At 39.7% G+C, this 17,412-nt stretch overlaps 3 protein-coding genes across 3 annotated transcripts; 1 reads left to right on the forward strand and 2 right to left on the reverse strand.

Annotated features, from left to right (window-relative positions):
* Nucleotides 1–4,254, forward strand: LOC133720518 (probable glycosyltransferase STELLO1). The gene is made up of 3 exons (XM_062146864.1): nucleotides 1–1,913; nucleotides 3,169–3,295; nucleotides 3,500–4,254. Exons 1-3 carry the CDS (start codon nucleotides 232–234, stop codon nucleotides 3,968–3,970), a joined length of 2,280 nt encoding a protein of 759 aa, XP_062002848.1. The 5' UTR covers nucleotides 1–231; the 3' UTR covers nucleotides 3,971–4,254.
* Nucleotides 4,255–4,690: 436 nt separating this feature from the next.
* On the reverse strand, nucleotides 4,691–10,448 carry LOC133722301 (magnesium-chelatase subunit ChlH, chloroplastic). The gene is made up of 5 exons (XM_062149154.1): nucleotides 8,717–10,448; nucleotides 8,383–8,465; nucleotides 6,014–7,816; nucleotides 5,411–5,887; nucleotides 4,691–5,284 (listed from the first exon to the last, which is right to left on the reverse strand). The coding sequence occupies exons 1-5, from the start codon at nucleotides 10,119–10,121 to the stop codon at nucleotides 4,907–4,909; spliced, it is 4,146 nt and encodes a 1,381-aa protein (XP_062005138.1). The 5' UTR covers nucleotides 10,122–10,448; the 3' UTR covers nucleotides 4,691–4,906.
* Nucleotides 10,449–11,758: 1,310 nt separating this feature from the next.
* LOC133722302 (uncharacterized) lies at nucleotides 11,759–16,149 on the reverse strand. Its single transcript, XM_062149155.1, has 9 exons — nucleotides 16,003–16,149; nucleotides 15,458–15,653; nucleotides 15,302–15,351; nucleotides 15,146–15,215; nucleotides 14,930–15,035; nucleotides 14,196–14,262; nucleotides 13,960–14,035; nucleotides 12,862–13,151; nucleotides 11,759–12,225 (listed from the first exon to the last, which is right to left on the reverse strand). Exons 2-9 carry the CDS (start codon nucleotides 15,615–15,617, stop codon nucleotides 12,142–12,144), a joined length of 903 nt encoding a protein of 300 aa, XP_062005139.1. The 5' UTR covers nucleotides 15,618–15,653; nucleotides 16,003–16,149; the 3' UTR covers nucleotides 11,759–12,141.
* Nucleotides 16,150–17,412: the final 1,263 nt, after the last annotated feature.

The following is a 17,412-nucleotide window of genomic DNA, read 5'->3' on the forward strand; positions in this document are numbered from 1 at the left end:
GAGAGCAGTTTAATTCAAGTCTACGAAACACCGAACTCCAACCACAACTCCTCACCCCCCAAACTGTCGGCACCACCAAACCCCCAGATCAACCTCAACCTCTTCTCGACATCCCTGATTCAATGTCTGCCCAAATTCCCAAGAGCTCAAGCTCATTATAGTCAAGTCACTGTAAACTTGGGAAGATATTATTTTGAGGCATTGGGGTAGTAGTATTTACTATTTAGTTCAATGTTGGTCCAAGAGCGCAGCAGACCCAAGTCCCCTAAATTCTCCAACACTAGAGCCAACCTCGATTTCTCCCCCAACCTCGATTTCTCCACATGGTTCTCCGACAACCTGTACAAGATCGTCACCGTGGTGGCCCTCATCGCCACCGTGGCGGCGCTCTTCGTGCTCCGGAACATCGGCGACACGGCGGCTCTGCTCTGCTTCCAGACCCAGGCCGCCGAAGCCGTGGAGAGGATCCAAATGCCGCAGCTGGAGGAGAAGAGCGTCAAGCGAGTCTTCGACAAGGCGTCGCCGTACGCGGCTTTCCGATCTGAGAAGTGGGTGGTGGTGTCGGTGTCGGAGTACCCGACGGAGCCGCTCCGGAAGCTGGTGAAGATCCGAGGGTGGCAGGTGCTGGCGGTTGGGAACTCCAAAACGCCGTCGGATTGGAGCCTCAAAGGTGCGATCTTCTTGTCCCTTGAGCAACAAGCTGAGTTGGGTTTTAGGGTTTTGGAGTATTTGCCTTATGATTCTTATGTTAGGAAGACTGTGGGGTACTTGTTTGCGATCCAGCACGGCGCTCGGAAAATCTTCGACGCCGACGACCGTGGGGAGGTTATTGATAACGATTTGGGGAAACGTTTTGATATAGATTTGGTAGGTGAGGAGGGGCATAGGCAAGAGACTATATTGCAGTATAGCCATGAGAATCCGAATAGGACTATTGTGAATCCCTATATACATTTCGGCCAGCGCTCCGTTTGGCCTAGAGGTTTGCCGTTGGAGAATGTTGGTGAGCTTGGTCATGAGGAGTTCTACACTGAGGTTCTGGCTGGGAAACAGTTCATACAGCAGGGGATATCCAATGGGCTACCGGATGTGGATTCGGTGTTTTATTTTACGCGAAAATCGGGGTTGGAAGCGTTTGATATTAGGTTTGATGAGCACGCACCGAAAGTGGCGTTGCCGCAGGGGATGATGGTGCCGGTGAATTCTTTCAATACGATTTTCCATTCGCATGCGTTTTGGGGCTTGATGCTTCCTGTTTCGGTTAGCACAATGGCGTCTGATGTGTTGAGGGGGTATTGGGCGCAGAGGATTTTGTGGGAAGTAGGTGGTCAGGTTGTGGTGTATCCACCAACTGTGCACCGGTATGATAGAATTGAGGCGTATCTGTTTTCAGAAGAGAAGGATCTTCATGTGAATGTAGGTCGTTTGATTAAATTTTTGATTTCGTGGAGAGCAAGCAAGCAAAGATTGATTGAAAAGATCCTGGAATTAAGCTTTGCTATGGCAGAAGAGGGGTTTTGGACTGAGAAGGATGTGAAGTTTACTGCTGCTTGGCTTCAGGACTTGATTGCTGTTGGGTACAACCAACCGAGATTAATGTCATTGGATTTGGGTAGGCCACTGGGAAATATTGGTCATGGGGATAGAAGAGAATTTGTTCCTCAAAAGTTCCCATCTGTTCATCTTGGAGTTGAGGAAACGGGAACTGTGAACTATGAAATTGGAAATTTGATCCGATGGAGAAAGAACTTTGGGAATGTTGTCCTTATTATGTTCTGCAGTGGTCCTGTGGAACGTACTGCTCTTGAATGGAGATTGCTTTATGGGAGGATATTCAAAACTGTGATCATGTTGTCAGAATCGAAGAATCTAGACCTTGCTGTTGAAGAAGGAAAACTGGAGAATGTTTACAAGTAAGTCACTCTTGTCATGAATTTTACATCAGTTTAGTCATATTTCTTTTGTTAAATTCCTGTGTTGGCTGTCCTTTTTATTTAAGAGAGCTTTCCATCTAGTTAAATTGCTTAGGGGCTTAAGAAGATGTAGGATTGATATTTCATTGAAATCTTGGTTTTTTTATTTGGAAACCTATATTTAGGGATATGGTCAGACACAAGTTTGGGATATTCTAATATTAAGTGCATTTGGAGATGACATGAGACTTTGCACATCTAATTTTAATTTCTTTATTAATGATAATTATTTTTCTCTTACGAAATGGAAATGATCTAGTATATAGGATTGCAGATGGTGTAGTGACTTAACATTCTCACAGTTTAAGACTTGATATGTATTAGGCAAGAGGTAATACTCAAATATGTTGTTACATAAAAATGATAGGGTAACTTTTGGAGCATTGATATAAGTGGTAGCTGCATATCATTTATGAATTAATGACACAAGGAACATTAGTGACCTAATCGAGTATCTTGGTAGACAGTGCACCATCTCTGAAAATTTTGAGGATCTAGAACCAACAGGAGTGATTTTTGTCATCAAGTAGGAGGTGTCCAGGCTCTGCTCTTCTCCTGTCTTGAAGGGCAAGGGGCAGAGCCTTTCATCACTTAAAAGGGGTTGTACATGTAGTCTTGGGCCTCATTTACTTGTTAATGTTGGCAGATATCCAGTTATTCAGTGATTCCACAATTTCTGCAGGTTGGTAGAATTTGTGAATTCATATATCACTTGCACAATATCCTCCTTGTCATTGTTGAATTTCCTCTGGTTGTAGTGGTTATGACTGGTTTCATAAGAAACCTGTGTAGCTCAGAAAAGATTTTTATTTTAGAAGAGTATTGATCCTTCTCCTTCTCAGTTTCATGACTTGCTGCCTTTTGGGTATGCCTTCTGTGCTAATTAAGTCAATCAAATTTAGGCTAGTAATATGAGTGAACCAGAGGCAGATTGACAATTTGTTTCTGGAACCTGTAATATATATTAGGACTGCAGAATCTATACATAATCTAGTTTTGGAATAATTCTGGCACCAAATGTGCTTAATTGATGCACTTCTTTTAAAAGCAAGCTCTGGTAGTTGTGTTGTTGGTGTAGTCGCGTTGTTAGTTTTTAAGTAACTTTTACTTGTAGTTTAGTTAAAGCCTATAATGAAAGTAGTTAAGATGGGCCACCACCAATTTTCTGACTTTACTATTTAATGTTGCTTTGCAGGTACCTACCCAAAATATTTGATCGATATTCTGGTGCAGATGGGTTTTTATTCCTTCACGACGACACTATTCTTAATTACTGGAATCTTCTACAAGCAGACAAAAACAAATTATGGATCACAAATGAGGTAATATGACTTCTGATCCATTTGCATATTATCGTTTATAAATTATACCAACTTTACGAATAGTTATCATAGTTCCTTTTAGAAACTTCAGTAACTTTCGTTTCACTTTAAGTAAAAGGTAAATATTAGGGAAAAAAAATTGTTAGTGTTGGTCCTTCTTGCCAAATGCTGCTCTATCTCATTCACAATTACAATGGAATTCAGGTATCCAAGTCTTGGACCAAGGTGTCGCCAAATGACAACTCAGATTGGTTTTCAAAGCAAGCAAGCATGGTAAAGAAGGTTGTTAGCATGATGCCAGCTCACTTCCAAGTCAGTTATAAGAACACCATACCTAGTCACAAGAGCTTCATAGTATGCAGTTCTGAGATATTGTACATCCCTCGTCGCTTCATATCTGACTTCGTTGATCTTGTTAATCTAGTGGGAGATCTGGAAATCCATCACAAAGTTGCCATTCCGATGTTCTTTCTAGCACTAGATTCACCTCAGAATTTTGACTCGGTGCTAAGCACAATGGTCTACGAGGAAGAATCAGCTTCTACTAATTCTTCATCCCTTTATTCGGCCCAAGTGCCTGCCGTTCACCCATGGAGTGTGTCAAGCGAACAAGATTTCATAAAACTAATAAGAACAATGGCAGAAGGTGACCCTCTCTTAATGGAGTTAGTCTGAAGGTAAATTCATCTCTTTTGATACTTACAAATACGAAGAAAGGGAGTAAGAAAGAAATGTGTACCACTTTGTTAATTGTCATACGAACCATCTTTTTATTTTTCTTTGAGGGAGGGCACGTTTTTATTTTTTTCTTCTTTATTTTTGGTTCTCTGTAGGTTTACATTTTACCATTCATTACTGATTGTAGATGCCCCCCCACAAGATGTATTCATCTCTCTCTTTTTGCTCGTGAATATATGAAACAGAATTGTGTAATCAACAATGAGAATTTGACCTGTGTACAGCTGTGATTAATTTAGTAGAAATGTGATTGTTTAGAGGAATTATTTAGCAGCAAGAATTGCAATGCGGCCAATCTTTTATTTAAGTAGCCAATAAACACATTTAAGAGTTACGGTTTAGCACACTTCATACAAGAGAGAACTATACAAAAATCTGAAAGTCTCATTTTCATCATAAGCATGCATCACCACAGTTGCAAAAGATCTGAACTCATTACTAATCAGGTTGGTCTGTTAGAGCATTTAGGGGAAAATGTGAGGAGCATTAAGGATTATTTAATATTGCATAGAAAATTTGGAAGTGTAATTTCATTTGCGGCCATTAGTCCATATGCTTCTTTACTATGACGGTTCTTACACAACGATACTCAATTCTTTAGTCAGGTTCAAGTGCCTAAATTGAGACAAATTAATCCAAGGCTTTAACAATGTTAAATTGAGATTGACAACAACGATAATATTTATTACATCAATTATGAATACATGTATTTATAGGACTTGATGTCTGAGTGTAAAAGTACAGATACATATCCCCACAAATGAATTAACAGTGGGGAACTGGGAAAAAATTCACATTAGGACATTTCCTAGAAGCTCAAGTTACTTATATCTGCAAATTAATGTACAGTTTTCTCAACAATGAGTTTTGAGTTCACCGATCAATTCCCTCGATTTTGTCTTCAACTTCTGAGTACAACTCCTTCAACCTCTCAATATTCTGCTCATCAGTGTCCCAGTAACCGCGTCCATTGGCCTCCAGGAAGGTCTGTAGCAGCTTCCTGAAGGAGTTTGGATTTGTTTTCATAAGCCTGTTCAGCATCTCCTCATCTTTAATGAAAGTCGAGTTGGCCTCTTCATACACAAAGTTGTCAACTTGCCCAGAAGTTGCACTCCACCCAACTGTATTAGTGAGTCTCTTCTCAATTTCACGAACACCCTCATACCCACTGGACAACATTCCTTCGTACCACTTGGGATTCAACAACTTGGTCCTTGCATCAAGACGCACGGTCTCAGAGAGCGTACGAACCTGCATTGTAAGAAAGATTGTTAATTGCAAATTCTATTTGGTTTCTTTGCAGCTTCTGCAATATTAACATCTATGACATATACCAAACTCAGTACTGAAAGAGTACATATACTGTATCGTTCTCACCTGGGCATTAGCTGTGGTGGTGTCAGCAATGTAGGAACTAGGTTTCTTTCCATCCTTCCTTAGGTTTTGCACCAGATTGGTTGGATCCGAATCAAAGTAGTGACTCACATCAGTAAGTGAGATTTCTGATGAGTCCAGGTTTTGGAATGTTGCATCAGCTGTGCTCAATGCCATCTCAAAAACTTTTCTGTTCTCAGCCATGCCTGTACCTGGAGCATCACAATCAAAAGCAAATGATTTCCGGCTCAGATACATGTCTTGCAGCTGCTTCTCATCATTCCATGAGGAGTTCTCCACAGCAAGATTTATATTAGAGGAGTAGGAGCCTGAAGCATTGGAGAAGATCCGGGTTGCAGCTTCACGAACCCCAATCCCAAGGGTTTCTGCTTGCTCCAGTGCATGCTTCCTGACAAAGTTCTGTTCAACTGGCTCATCTAGTTCAGCTACCATCTTCACTGCTCGGTCAAGCAAATTCATCTGCAAACAATCACAAATTTTGACAAAAGGTAGTAAAGTAACAATTATACAATTCTTACTTTGCTAACCATGTACGAACATAAGAGCCAAAAGATAGGAAGCACAGTCCATAGAGAGGGAAAATACCTGGTTGATAAAGAGGTCTCTGAAGACTCCTGAGCAGTTGACAACAACATCAATCCTGGGTCTTCCAAGCTCTTCAAGACTCACTACTTCTACCCGGTTGACTCGTCCAAGACCATCAGCAACTGGATTCACACCAACCATCCACAAAACTTGAGCCAAGGACTCACCATAGGTCTTGATATTGTCTGTACCCCACAAAACAAGTGCAATCGTCTCGGGATACTTTCCTCCATTATCAATCTTCTGCCTCTCTATCAACCTCTCCACCACAACCTTTGCACTATTCATTGCTGCTGTGGTCGGAATAGACTGTGGATCTAGTGCGTGAATATTCTTTCCCGTTGGCAACACTTTCGGGTTTCTGATTGGGTCACCACCAGGTCCTGGCTCTACAAATTTACCCTCCAATGCTTGTTTCAAACTCCCTATCTCATTGTCAGCCACAATTAGCTTCAAGCATTCTGCCAAGTACTCAAACAAAGTTCTAAGTTTGTCCCTATCTGCCCTGTAAAATTTTGTGTTTGATAAGTACTGGATCCAAGGCTCATTGATACCAAACCCAAGAATTGAGGTCAACTTATTCTTTACATCAACTACTTGACCCTTCTCATTTGTTGTACGCTCCACAAATGAAGAAACTGCTCCCCTTGATGTGTCTGTTATTTGCTTAAGAAGCTCCACATCCTTCAGTATCCCCTTATCACTTTGCCTGTAAATATCCTCTATGTCTCTTCCAACTGTCTTAGCCAATATAGCTGGGAGCGAGAAAATATTCTCTTCTGGACGGTTCAGTGCAGCAATGTTCACCAGAGTTGCAACTGCTTCCATGGCTGTTGGAGGCTCACCGATGACGTGGAGCCCACAAGGCAGCAGGCGGGACTCAATCTCCATGATTTTGTTATACACCTTTCCGACCACAAGATCTCTTTCTTTGGCTGAGATTTCCACGCCTTCATCAGGTAGTTCTACATCCTTATCAAGATTGCATTGCCTAGCAGTGCTGATTATTGAGCTCACAATCTGTTGTCCACGGCCGGTGTCTTTAAGCGACTGGTAGGATGCGATAAGCTCGCTCAATTGCTTGAGGCCTTTGTAAAGCCCAGCATTTTCTGCAGGTGGTGTCAGATAGCTGATGGTGTTGGCATAGCTCCGACGCTTAGCTATTGTAGCTTCAGATGGATTGTTAGCAGCATAGTAATAGACATTGGGAATGTTCCCAATCAGACTGTCTGGGAAGCATGCATCACTCATCCCTACCTGTTTTCCAGGCATGAATTCTAGTGAACCATGAGTACCAAAATGCAGTACAGCATCAGCTTGGAAAATCTTTTCAACAAATGAATAATATGCTGCAAAACCATGATGCGGGCTAGCTGATTTGGAGAACAGCAGCCTCATCGGATCACCCTCATAGCCAAATGTGGGCTGAACACCGATGAAGACATTGCCGAACTGCTTCCCATATACTAAGAGATTCTCTCCATCAGAGTTCAGGTTCCCAGGAGGCTTTCCCCAGTTTTCCTCCAATGCAGCGGCATAGGGAGTCAAACTTTGATATTCACGGACCCCCATTTTGTAAGCAATGTTCAGATTTGGGCTGCTGAACTGAGCCTCTTTGTCATGGATTACCTCTTCAATCAAAGCTTCTGAAGTCTCTGGAAGGTTCTCCACATTGTAACCATCTCTTTTCAGTTCTTGCAGAACTGAGAAGATGGAGGAGAAAACATTAAGATAAGCAGCTGTTCCTACATTTCCTTTGTCTGGAGGGAAACTGAACACTGTGATCGCCAACTTCTTCTCTGCCTGCATCAGTGCATATACGTGGTCATATTGAGATTACCAAAAACTATCTCAAATTTTATTCAGTGAACAACCAGAAGCTGAGGATACTTAAGAATGGAAGGCAAGGGAAATATTTCCATGACCAGAATCTATCTACTTGAATGGCATAGACAACTTCCCAAAAAGCATCTTGCTAATTTCAAACATAACTTTCAAATAAACTAAACAGCTTATGTAGAATATTTACAGATTACTTGATTACCTCCTTTTCCATTAATAATAACTATGTCCTGTATATGCAATGACGACAGCAAAGCATGAAACTTATGGGCTTTATATAATAAAAGAGAAAATTATGCACTCCCTTCATCCCCAAGCTCCACTTTTCTGAAAAAGTGGATTAATAAAGATCATTTCTATGTAACATTTTGAGACATTGACAAACAGTAATAATATGATAGGTATTAGCCAATCATCTTTTATCTCCAAATAATAGGCATGGAAGTTTTTTTAAGTTTCATGTATTTGGTAGCAACTTCCTTGGGTTTAAGAAGAAAATAAGAAAAGCATAAATTAAGGTAAAATACCTTGGCCTTCCTTTTCAGTTCACCCCATCTGATTGCCCTGGTGCAGAGCTGTTCCACCCTCTTGTGAAGAGCATGTGATTTCCCTGCAATCACGATTTGATAGTCAGTAACCATAAGAACTTTTGACTACAAGGATGCACAAGTAGAGAATGCGAGGGTAACCAGAACAGGAATAGAAAAGAGGAAACTAGCAGGAGCATAAGTCTAAGCAATAAAGTATATTGGTCCAATTTTGATTCATTCAATTTGCTCTTATAACTTTTTTTCATAAAGTGCTCAACGGAATACTATTTGTGAACTACATAAACAATTAAAGAGTAGGAACATCACTCACCAGTTCTAGGATCCCGGCCAGCAAAAACAATAGGCTCCATGCCTCCATCAAGCTCCGGAAGAGCGACTTGCAATGCTACCTGAATTGGATGCAAACCCAAAGTGCTGTTCAACCACTCCTCAGTTGTCTGGAACACCAAAGGCAATGCAACAATGTACGGAACATCAAGCTTCATAAGAGCCTCGATAGCCCTCGGATGATCCTGCCTAGCTGGCCCCCCAACAAGAGCAAAACCAGTAAGCGAAATTGCTGAATGAATAAACGGCTTCTTAGTCACCGGATCAATCAAAAACTTCTCAACAGGCCCCGAAAAATCAAGTCCGCCAGCGAAAATCGGTATCACCTTCGCCCCTTTTGCCTCCAACTCCATAATGACAGCCACATAGTGACTCTCATCACCTGTAACAATGTGGCTCCTCTGCAGAATCAACCCGACTATCGGCGCACTCGGGCTCTTAAGCTTCTCATTAGCATCCCTCCTAGTATCATACCAGTTCAAATACTCCTTCACATCATCATACATGCAAGGCGCCAAAGGGTGCCAGATTCCACTGTCCAAAAACAAAACCGGGTCCGAATACGGAATCTTTGCCCCTTTGAGAGCCGGAACATAAGAACCAGATATCATTTTCAAGAAATTCTGCAAGTTATCCGGAGACCCACCAAGCCAAAACTGCAGACTGAGAATATAAAGCCTAGCATCCTGAGCTTTGTCACTAGGCAAGTACTTGAGTACCTTGGGCAAAGTCCTGACCAGCTTGAGCATACTGTCAGCAAAACCAGCACCTTGCTTCTTCCTCTTGAAAAGCTGGAAGAATGGGCTCTTGGACTGGCCCAGCTGCGACATGCTGAACGAGCCCAACTTGTTGAGCCTCATTACTTCAGGCATGGAAGGGAAGACCAGCACTGCGTCCATTCTGTCCCTTTGCTTCTCCACTGCCTCCTTAACTTTCAGGGCCAGCTCCTCCACGAAGATCAACGACCCGATGAAAATGTTGGCGTCTTCGAGGTCCTGGCAGAACGTTTTGTATGTCGTTTCGTCTCGAAGCTCCTCGACCAAGTAACCTACGACCTCGAAAGAAGCGTACTTGTTGCTGGAGTTTAGGGACTGGACTGCTGCTGTGAGGGAGGACTGGTACTGTGCTTCCAGTACGACGTAGACGACTTTGACTGTCGGGAGGCCTTGCTTGTTTTCGGGGACTATACGACGCACCTCCTGTGTCGTTTGGGTGAAGAGGCCGTTGCCCATTGCGCATTTCACTTTGAGGGAGGAGGACTTTGAGTTGGTCTGGTTGGCCTTTTTGGGGAGAAAGGAGTGGAGAAAGTAGTGCTTTTTGGAGAAGGAAGATAGTTGGTCTGGTTTTGTTTGGGGTAAGGTGAAAGGTGAGGACACTAAAGAAGCCATTTTGGTGATCAAAGCCCCAAGAAGCAAAAATTTACACACTCCTCTGCTTTTGAAAATTGGGGAGTGGAAAAAAAAATGAGAGAGAGAGAGAGAGGAGTGCTCCTCCCTTGTGATTGTGTTGAGGTAGAGGTTTGTTTACTTTTTTTTCTGGGGGATTTGAAGGTTGTAGTTTTATAGTTTGGGTGGAGAAGAACAGAGGGAGGAGAGCACACTTTGGGGACTACGAGTCAGTTACAGTTTGTTTTCATGGCTGGTGGTGGAAGTTGGGGACACGTGGCTTGATGGGTAGTCAAGCAAATTGTATGAGAGTGTAAATTGGGTTCTGAGGTGAAGTTGGCTTGGGGATTTTGGAAGAGAGGGAGAGTGGGGGAGAGGACTAGCTTATCTATCTATTCGGGTCACTCCGATGGAGTTTCCTGAATTCTCATTGGCTCAATTGGATTACTAGGGTGCTTGTTGGATGATGAGAGAGAAAAAGGGGAAGAAGATAATTGCTTTGCTTCAAGTGAAGTTGATCGTGTGTGTAGAGATTCTGGTTATTGAGTTTGTGTCTTTTGGTGAAAAGGAGTTGATATTGTTTCTGTGACACTCATGGGGCCAGGTATCATAGTCCGAGGCCATTGGACTACACATTTGCTGCTGTCCACATCTATTGTGAAGCTTTTTTTAGTTACTCTATTGCAAAACTCAGTTCACTTAGCCAAGAAAAGAATAAACATAGTTCACACTCAAAAGAAAAACATCCTGATATGGAACTAACAGCTTCAGTAATTTACAGCATTTACTCCCAGGTAAGGTAAAGTCAGTTTGAATAGGCCATTTTGGCCGCTAGCAAGTGAAAATGGTAGGATCTTTAATGTTGTTCAGACAACCTAATTTGAATGTCATAAACAACTAACAAATACACTGATGCTTAAGACCTCATACTGTCCACTGGGATGCAGGTTTTAATGAACATGCAACAAAACATTTCATGATTCATGAGTTTACAAAGAAAATCATTTGCAACTGACCTAATACGAAAAAATATTGCAAAGGAAAATAGAATGGTCCTGGAATAAGGAAAAGAAGCTTTCACACTTGAGGTTCATTTATATTTTTCAGTAGAAGCTTGAGCTCTTATTTGGAAAAATTGGCAATGGCATGCAACGATGTCTAATAACTTGATTACAGCCATGCTTATCGAATCAAAGTTAACCCAAAAGAGATTGATGTGTTAAAGACATTGTAAGCTGGTGTCTCTCATAATGCATTTGCCATTTTGGCTTTGCTCTCATCCCTGAACCCAATAATTTAGCAACAATGATTGGACCTACAGTTCGCCACCACAGTCAAATTGGTGCCACATATTTTAGAGGAGATACCAACACACGCCCTCTCTATTTTTCATCTTTCAAAAGCTCACCAAATGGAAAGGACAAAAATCTTTTGTTCTTATGAATAAAGAAAAACACATTTTGCAAGAGAACAAAAACAGAAATACACATCAATCTGATCTCCACGCATCGCCATTATTACACATTGACACCTTCGAGGTTTTTTTTTTTTTTTTTTGTTAATAAAAGAAATGGAAAGGCTTTGAAGAGGAATCATCAACGCAGATACTACTTCTTAAACTATTATGAGGACAAGAAAAACATAGTAAAGGCACAATCAATCTCCAACCTCCTCAAAAAACAGTATGATGAACATGTATGTAACTCCAACCAATTTAGAACAGATATAGTGAGCACCACGCAAGTACAGTAACAAGCTTTGTGCACACAGAAAGCAACCCATGGCATCCAAATTTCAAGGAATTTGAATTACCACAACTGCTAATTGCTCTAACAATGTGACAATAAACATTAAGACGTATGCAAACAAAAGATTGCAGAACAGTTTCACATAGTGATTCGATATTTGACTATTAATGCTACCTTTCTGAAGCCTTTCACTAGAGTAACCAATATCAATACAAAATAAGGCCAGAATAAGATGTAAATAGAAAAGACATCCCCTTAGGAGATGAAAGATGAAACTAATCGACCTCCATACCAGCGGTGGCTTCGTCTAGAATTGTCTGAAGCTCCCTCACTCTTTGTCTAGTGAGTGCCACACAATCCTGCAACCAAAGAGAGTCTTCCTTATCATCATTTGGATCATGAGTCATGATTCATTACAATTTTTCATCAGCCATTGTATTCTTATGCTCTTACATACACATCTTAGCTTACTTGATTTAGACGAAATGTATGCAGCAAAAAATGGAGGATAACTTGGCATCTTTCTGCCTAATTTTCATAAAGGAGTTATTTAACATAAACAAATAAGAAATACACCAAGACAGTCTAATAGTAACTCATCAACATACATCATGTGAAAAGGAATCAAGTTCCAGAGTTGCTTGCCAATTTCATTAGTTTCAAGCCAATTGAAAGTTGAACACATTCTTAAAGTTGATTGGCTTTAGATTATTGGTTCAGATGGGAAAAAGAATGGAATGTCATACTCATTTTCTCTTTTATTTTTGGGTGGATGTATGTAACTCATGTCAGAAGACTCAAAACAGTTTAAAACCTTAGTCACTCATGTTTGATGAAAATGATTATGAATTTAACACACTTTATTACTCTCAGTTATCATGGCATGCAGACAGACTGAGAACATAAATCTGAAATTCATAACCTCCTAGCAAGTTGAATTGCAGGGAACCATCAAAACATTGACATGACACAAGGGTAAAAACTAAGTAACCAACCTGGATAGCTGATGTATAGGCAAGAACTGGTCCTCCTGGCTTGTAAAGAGACACAAGTTGACCAGATGAATCCAAAACCACGGTTACAAGAGTTTCCATGATCGACTCTTCCTCTGCTGTAGGGTCAGCCAAGATGTAATTCTTATAAAGTATGCATGTTAGTGAAAATGGAATACTGCATAACGTGAGTTTCCTCTTCTCTTTATTGACCGGCTCCTTTCCTCCCTCATTTTCCTCAGACATGACTACTACTTTCCCTTCATCATTCATAGAAACTACAGGAATCTGCACTGCACGACATGGGAGTTAAATGGTACACAACTTGCAACAGAAGATTCATGATATACATTATACAACTCTCCATTTGTTCAACTAGATGATATTCTTTTTTTTTTTCTTTTAACTAGATGATTTTAGGGAGTATAATTCAATCATTTCACCCCACCTCACTTGCATCATTCATTAACTTCACCTTTTTCTCACTTGTAGTGTCACTTATGTAATCTTCTTTCCCAACCTAAGTCAAACTCTTTTTCTGAAGAGGGTACAACTCCTTTTACAGCACTAAAAGGGAACAACAGTCTATTTATTCATGAAGCAACCTTCTTTTTCAAATCCAACAGAGTAGGGGGCTAACTTTTATAATACAGTACACATATGCTACAATAAAATTTTGAAATATTTTAGATGCACACAAGATGTTCTACAAAGTAAAGCTACCCAGAAAATCTACTTTTTATTTCAAACAGCACTTAAATGGATGACTTTCAACTTTTAAATTTTATATATAGAAAACATTTTCCCAAACACGCACAGAATAATAGACGCTCAAGAAAGAGATACAAACCAGACATGCACGAACAAGAAAAAACAGCACAAGCTTCAGCAGTATTTTTCATGTACATTTCTTTTCTTTCCTGCTTTTTTTTATTATTATTTTTTATTTTTTTATGCATATATGTACAAATCAAAGTCTGGGATAAAACCTGAAACTTTGAGTACTACAACTGGGGTAGTTGGATTTTGGGCAACTAAAATAATTCCTTATTTTGTAACCGAGCTCTTCACACAGGGAAAGCCAATAGTTGTAAGACTTACAGTGAGAAAAGGCAGCGACTGCTGACAGCAAAGCAGCATCAAATAGAGCACCATCAGCATCCAAACAGTATATGTCCTGAAAGTTGGAACAGATAAATCAGACATTTGTTCTGAATATATACATAAGTATATATGTCTAAATTTGGATTAAAAAAAAAGTATATATGTCTAAACAACAAATTAACTGCCATAGGCACTGGCACATAAGATATTTCCAAAGTTTCCATGTAATTTACCAGGTAGACCATCCAAGCAGCTTTTCCACTAATCAAGGATAATTCCTTCAAATTAATCATGCCGGAACTGCAACAACCAAGAAAACTAGTAAATTCACAATATCCAAGATTCCAAATATCAAATGAAGCATCATACCGAAACAGAGCAAGTAGCTATACAGCATGAAAGCTAAGACAAGAAAAAGATAATGATACCAATACGCAATGCATTGCATTACAGGATTTCAATGCATCAAACTGAAAAGAGCAAGTAACTATACTGCATGAAAGCTAAGACCAGAAAAAGATAATGATTCCAATACGAATTGCATTGGATTACAGTCCTATGCATCACACTGAACAAAGCAAGTAGCTATACTGGATGAAAGTAATACCAGAAAGATAACGATACCAATACAAAATGCTTGGGATTACATGATTGATTTTCAAAAGATAGTGGGAGCCTCAAAAGTAGAACTACTTTAGTACATAAAGGATAAGTTGTAATGTTTGCCTCAGTAAAATTACATTGTGTACTCACATAACTGACACTAAGTGATAGGAAAGATTTACACAGATGATAAAAAGAGGAAAAGAAAACAAAGAAAAGATATAATAAAAAGCTCACTACTAAATCATATTTTGTATTGAAGTGGTTAGAACATTTGGACTAAACAAGAGAAAGAAAAATAAAAATAAATTGAACACATCAACTGAAATAAACTCCAGGTAGAAAAGAGAAACAAAGGACATGCCTTAAAATAGTGTCAGATAGCTGTTTTGACACAACAGGTGCTGCCTCAGCTGGCCTGCCAGGCCTTACAATTGGAGAGCAAATTGGAGGCATGTGGAATTCAATTGCTGAGAAAGAAAAAAAAAAATATGGCGAACCAGTTAATTACAAGAAAAACAACATCAAGAAAGTAATCTCGGAAAAAACAACAAATAATTATCAAGTGGTGCAAGTTAACCTATGCATCCCTCATCTGGTGACTCTTGAGAAGGGGTCATGACTTCCATTTTTATAGCAGCCAGCATTGTCTATACACAAAGAAAAAACTCATCAGTAACAAGGCCATATATCTCATTAACAGAAATAAAGCACACACACAAAATAAAGCCACTACCGTCGAACCAATTTTTACTAGCGCAGATCCATCGGCAGATGCAACAGCCCCTACATAAAACGAAACGAACAAGGGTTCAGCTTACATGTTAAACAAGTTAAGTGAAACTCCATGGTTACTTGACATGAACTAAATTAACAATGAATGGGGACTAACCAAGGGCTGAGGAAGTGTCTCTAGCTTTGGCAAGTGACCTGCCATCAGGGCGTGTGGACTTGGCAAGATGGCTCTCATAAAACCGAAGAGGAAATAGGCGTCTAAAAGCATCGACGTCCAATTCAGACAGCAAACCTCCAGAAGAATCAGGCAATCCCATTCTCTCTTGTCGAGTTTCTTATAATGCTATGTGTATCTTGCATTACAATGTAAAAGGGCATAACGTTAGTACAATAAGCTACAAAACTTGAGTAAAGCTACAAACTTGATTGCATTCACTAATAGTAATACAAGATTGTAACGAAATTGGGGAGTGAAGGGAAGAAAGAAAAGAAGTAAAATTTGAAAACCCCATTTTGGCAAATAGAAAAAGGTACAAGACCCACTAAGGCAAAACCATTTACAAGCTTGTTCCTCCTATATTCAGACCCAGAAAGAAACTGTAAGTTAACCCAGAAGAAGGTTCCGTTTTTGGAACAACAACACAAATCAAAAGCTTGAATGCATGAGAGACAAAGGAGTTGAGAGACAAAGCTGATACGAACCTGTTGGAGCTTCCAAGTTGAGAGAGACAGACACAGAATTTGCGAGACGAAACAAGGAGACACAAAGGCTGTGGAACTGGGCGGGTCAAGTAAATAGCTAGGTTGCTGTGACCATACCCGTTTTACGCTCCGGGGCTTATAAACCCATACCCGTTTTCTATCTTTGCACAATAAAACGTAGGAGTTTTAAAACCAAATAAATAGTTTTTTTTTTCTTTGTCGAAAAAAAAAAAAAAAAAAAAAATTTCTTTTCTTTTTGCTAAGTTTGTGATGTAATCTTGAAGTTTATATAATTTGGTTGATTTGATTAAAGAAAATGACCAAATTATAGTTTGGTTTGTGTTTGCCCCGCCTTCCAGTTTGAGGACCGGTGCAGTCAGAGTTTTCGTTTGTAATCTTTTTTTTCTATTTCTTATCTTCATCAAAAAAAAAAAAAAATACCATTTGCTTGGACAAATTTAAGTTCTCTTCTACGGTTTTACCCCATCTATGATTGTTAGGGCTAATTTTTTTTCTAATAATCACAAATAATTGAAATCAAAGTAATTCGACATCAATCACAATTTTGTTTCAATTCCCTATTCACATAAAACGGAACAAATTTGATCAACTTCCTCTATATAATGCATAATAATGTGTAGTGGAATTTCAATGCATGTATCATGTACTCATGTATGAAAGAGATAGATGATTACTAGTTTTTGGTATCGAGTATGCATTTTGGTTATTGCATTTACAAATCTATTAGAACGTAAACTAATATGGGAATTTTCAAGTGGTTGAGATCGGTCAAGTGGTTTGCTCTCACCACCTTGTGGTGGCGAGGCAATGAAGAGCACAGCTGCAAAAGGTTTAGGGAATGATAATGTTAGGTTACTCCAGATGGGCAATTGGTTTAAGTTGCTGGGAAGATGAATGGGAAGGCTTTTCAACGTGATTTTGTTCACCATCTGATGTACAAAGTAGACATTTATCAATGTATTTATAGTACCTCACAAGTTATATGAGTGCAGAACTACAAGTCAGAAAGAACAATTCATCAATGAATGCGTCTTAAACTGCCCACTTCCATTCAGTGTCCATCAAACATGTAGAGGTCAAAGCTCAAAGTGTCAGAGAAGAACAAGAATAATGATTTGGAGCAGATAACACCATTTCCAAATGAAATCATCTGGTATTTGCAATTCCTTACGTACGTATTTTGTTTCTTGAGTATAAGGCTTGAGCAATGCGAGTGACATTACTCGTTTATCTGAGGCAGTTGACTTCAAATTTCATGGCTTGTTCTCTAAAGTTGAATGACACTGATTGATTATCTAGATTTACAGAACACGTCTGAACCATTGATGAAGGAAAAAAGAAAAGGTGTTCATTAACTGTTAAGTTCCTGATTGTTTTCATGAATCATGT

This window comes from Rosa rugosa, chromosome 7 (assembly GCF_958449725.1).
Source record: "Rosa rugosa chromosome 7, drRosRugo1.1, whole genome shotgun sequence".
Lineage (NCBI taxonomy): Eukaryota > Viridiplantae > Streptophyta > Magnoliopsida > Rosales > Rosaceae > Rosa > Rosa rugosa.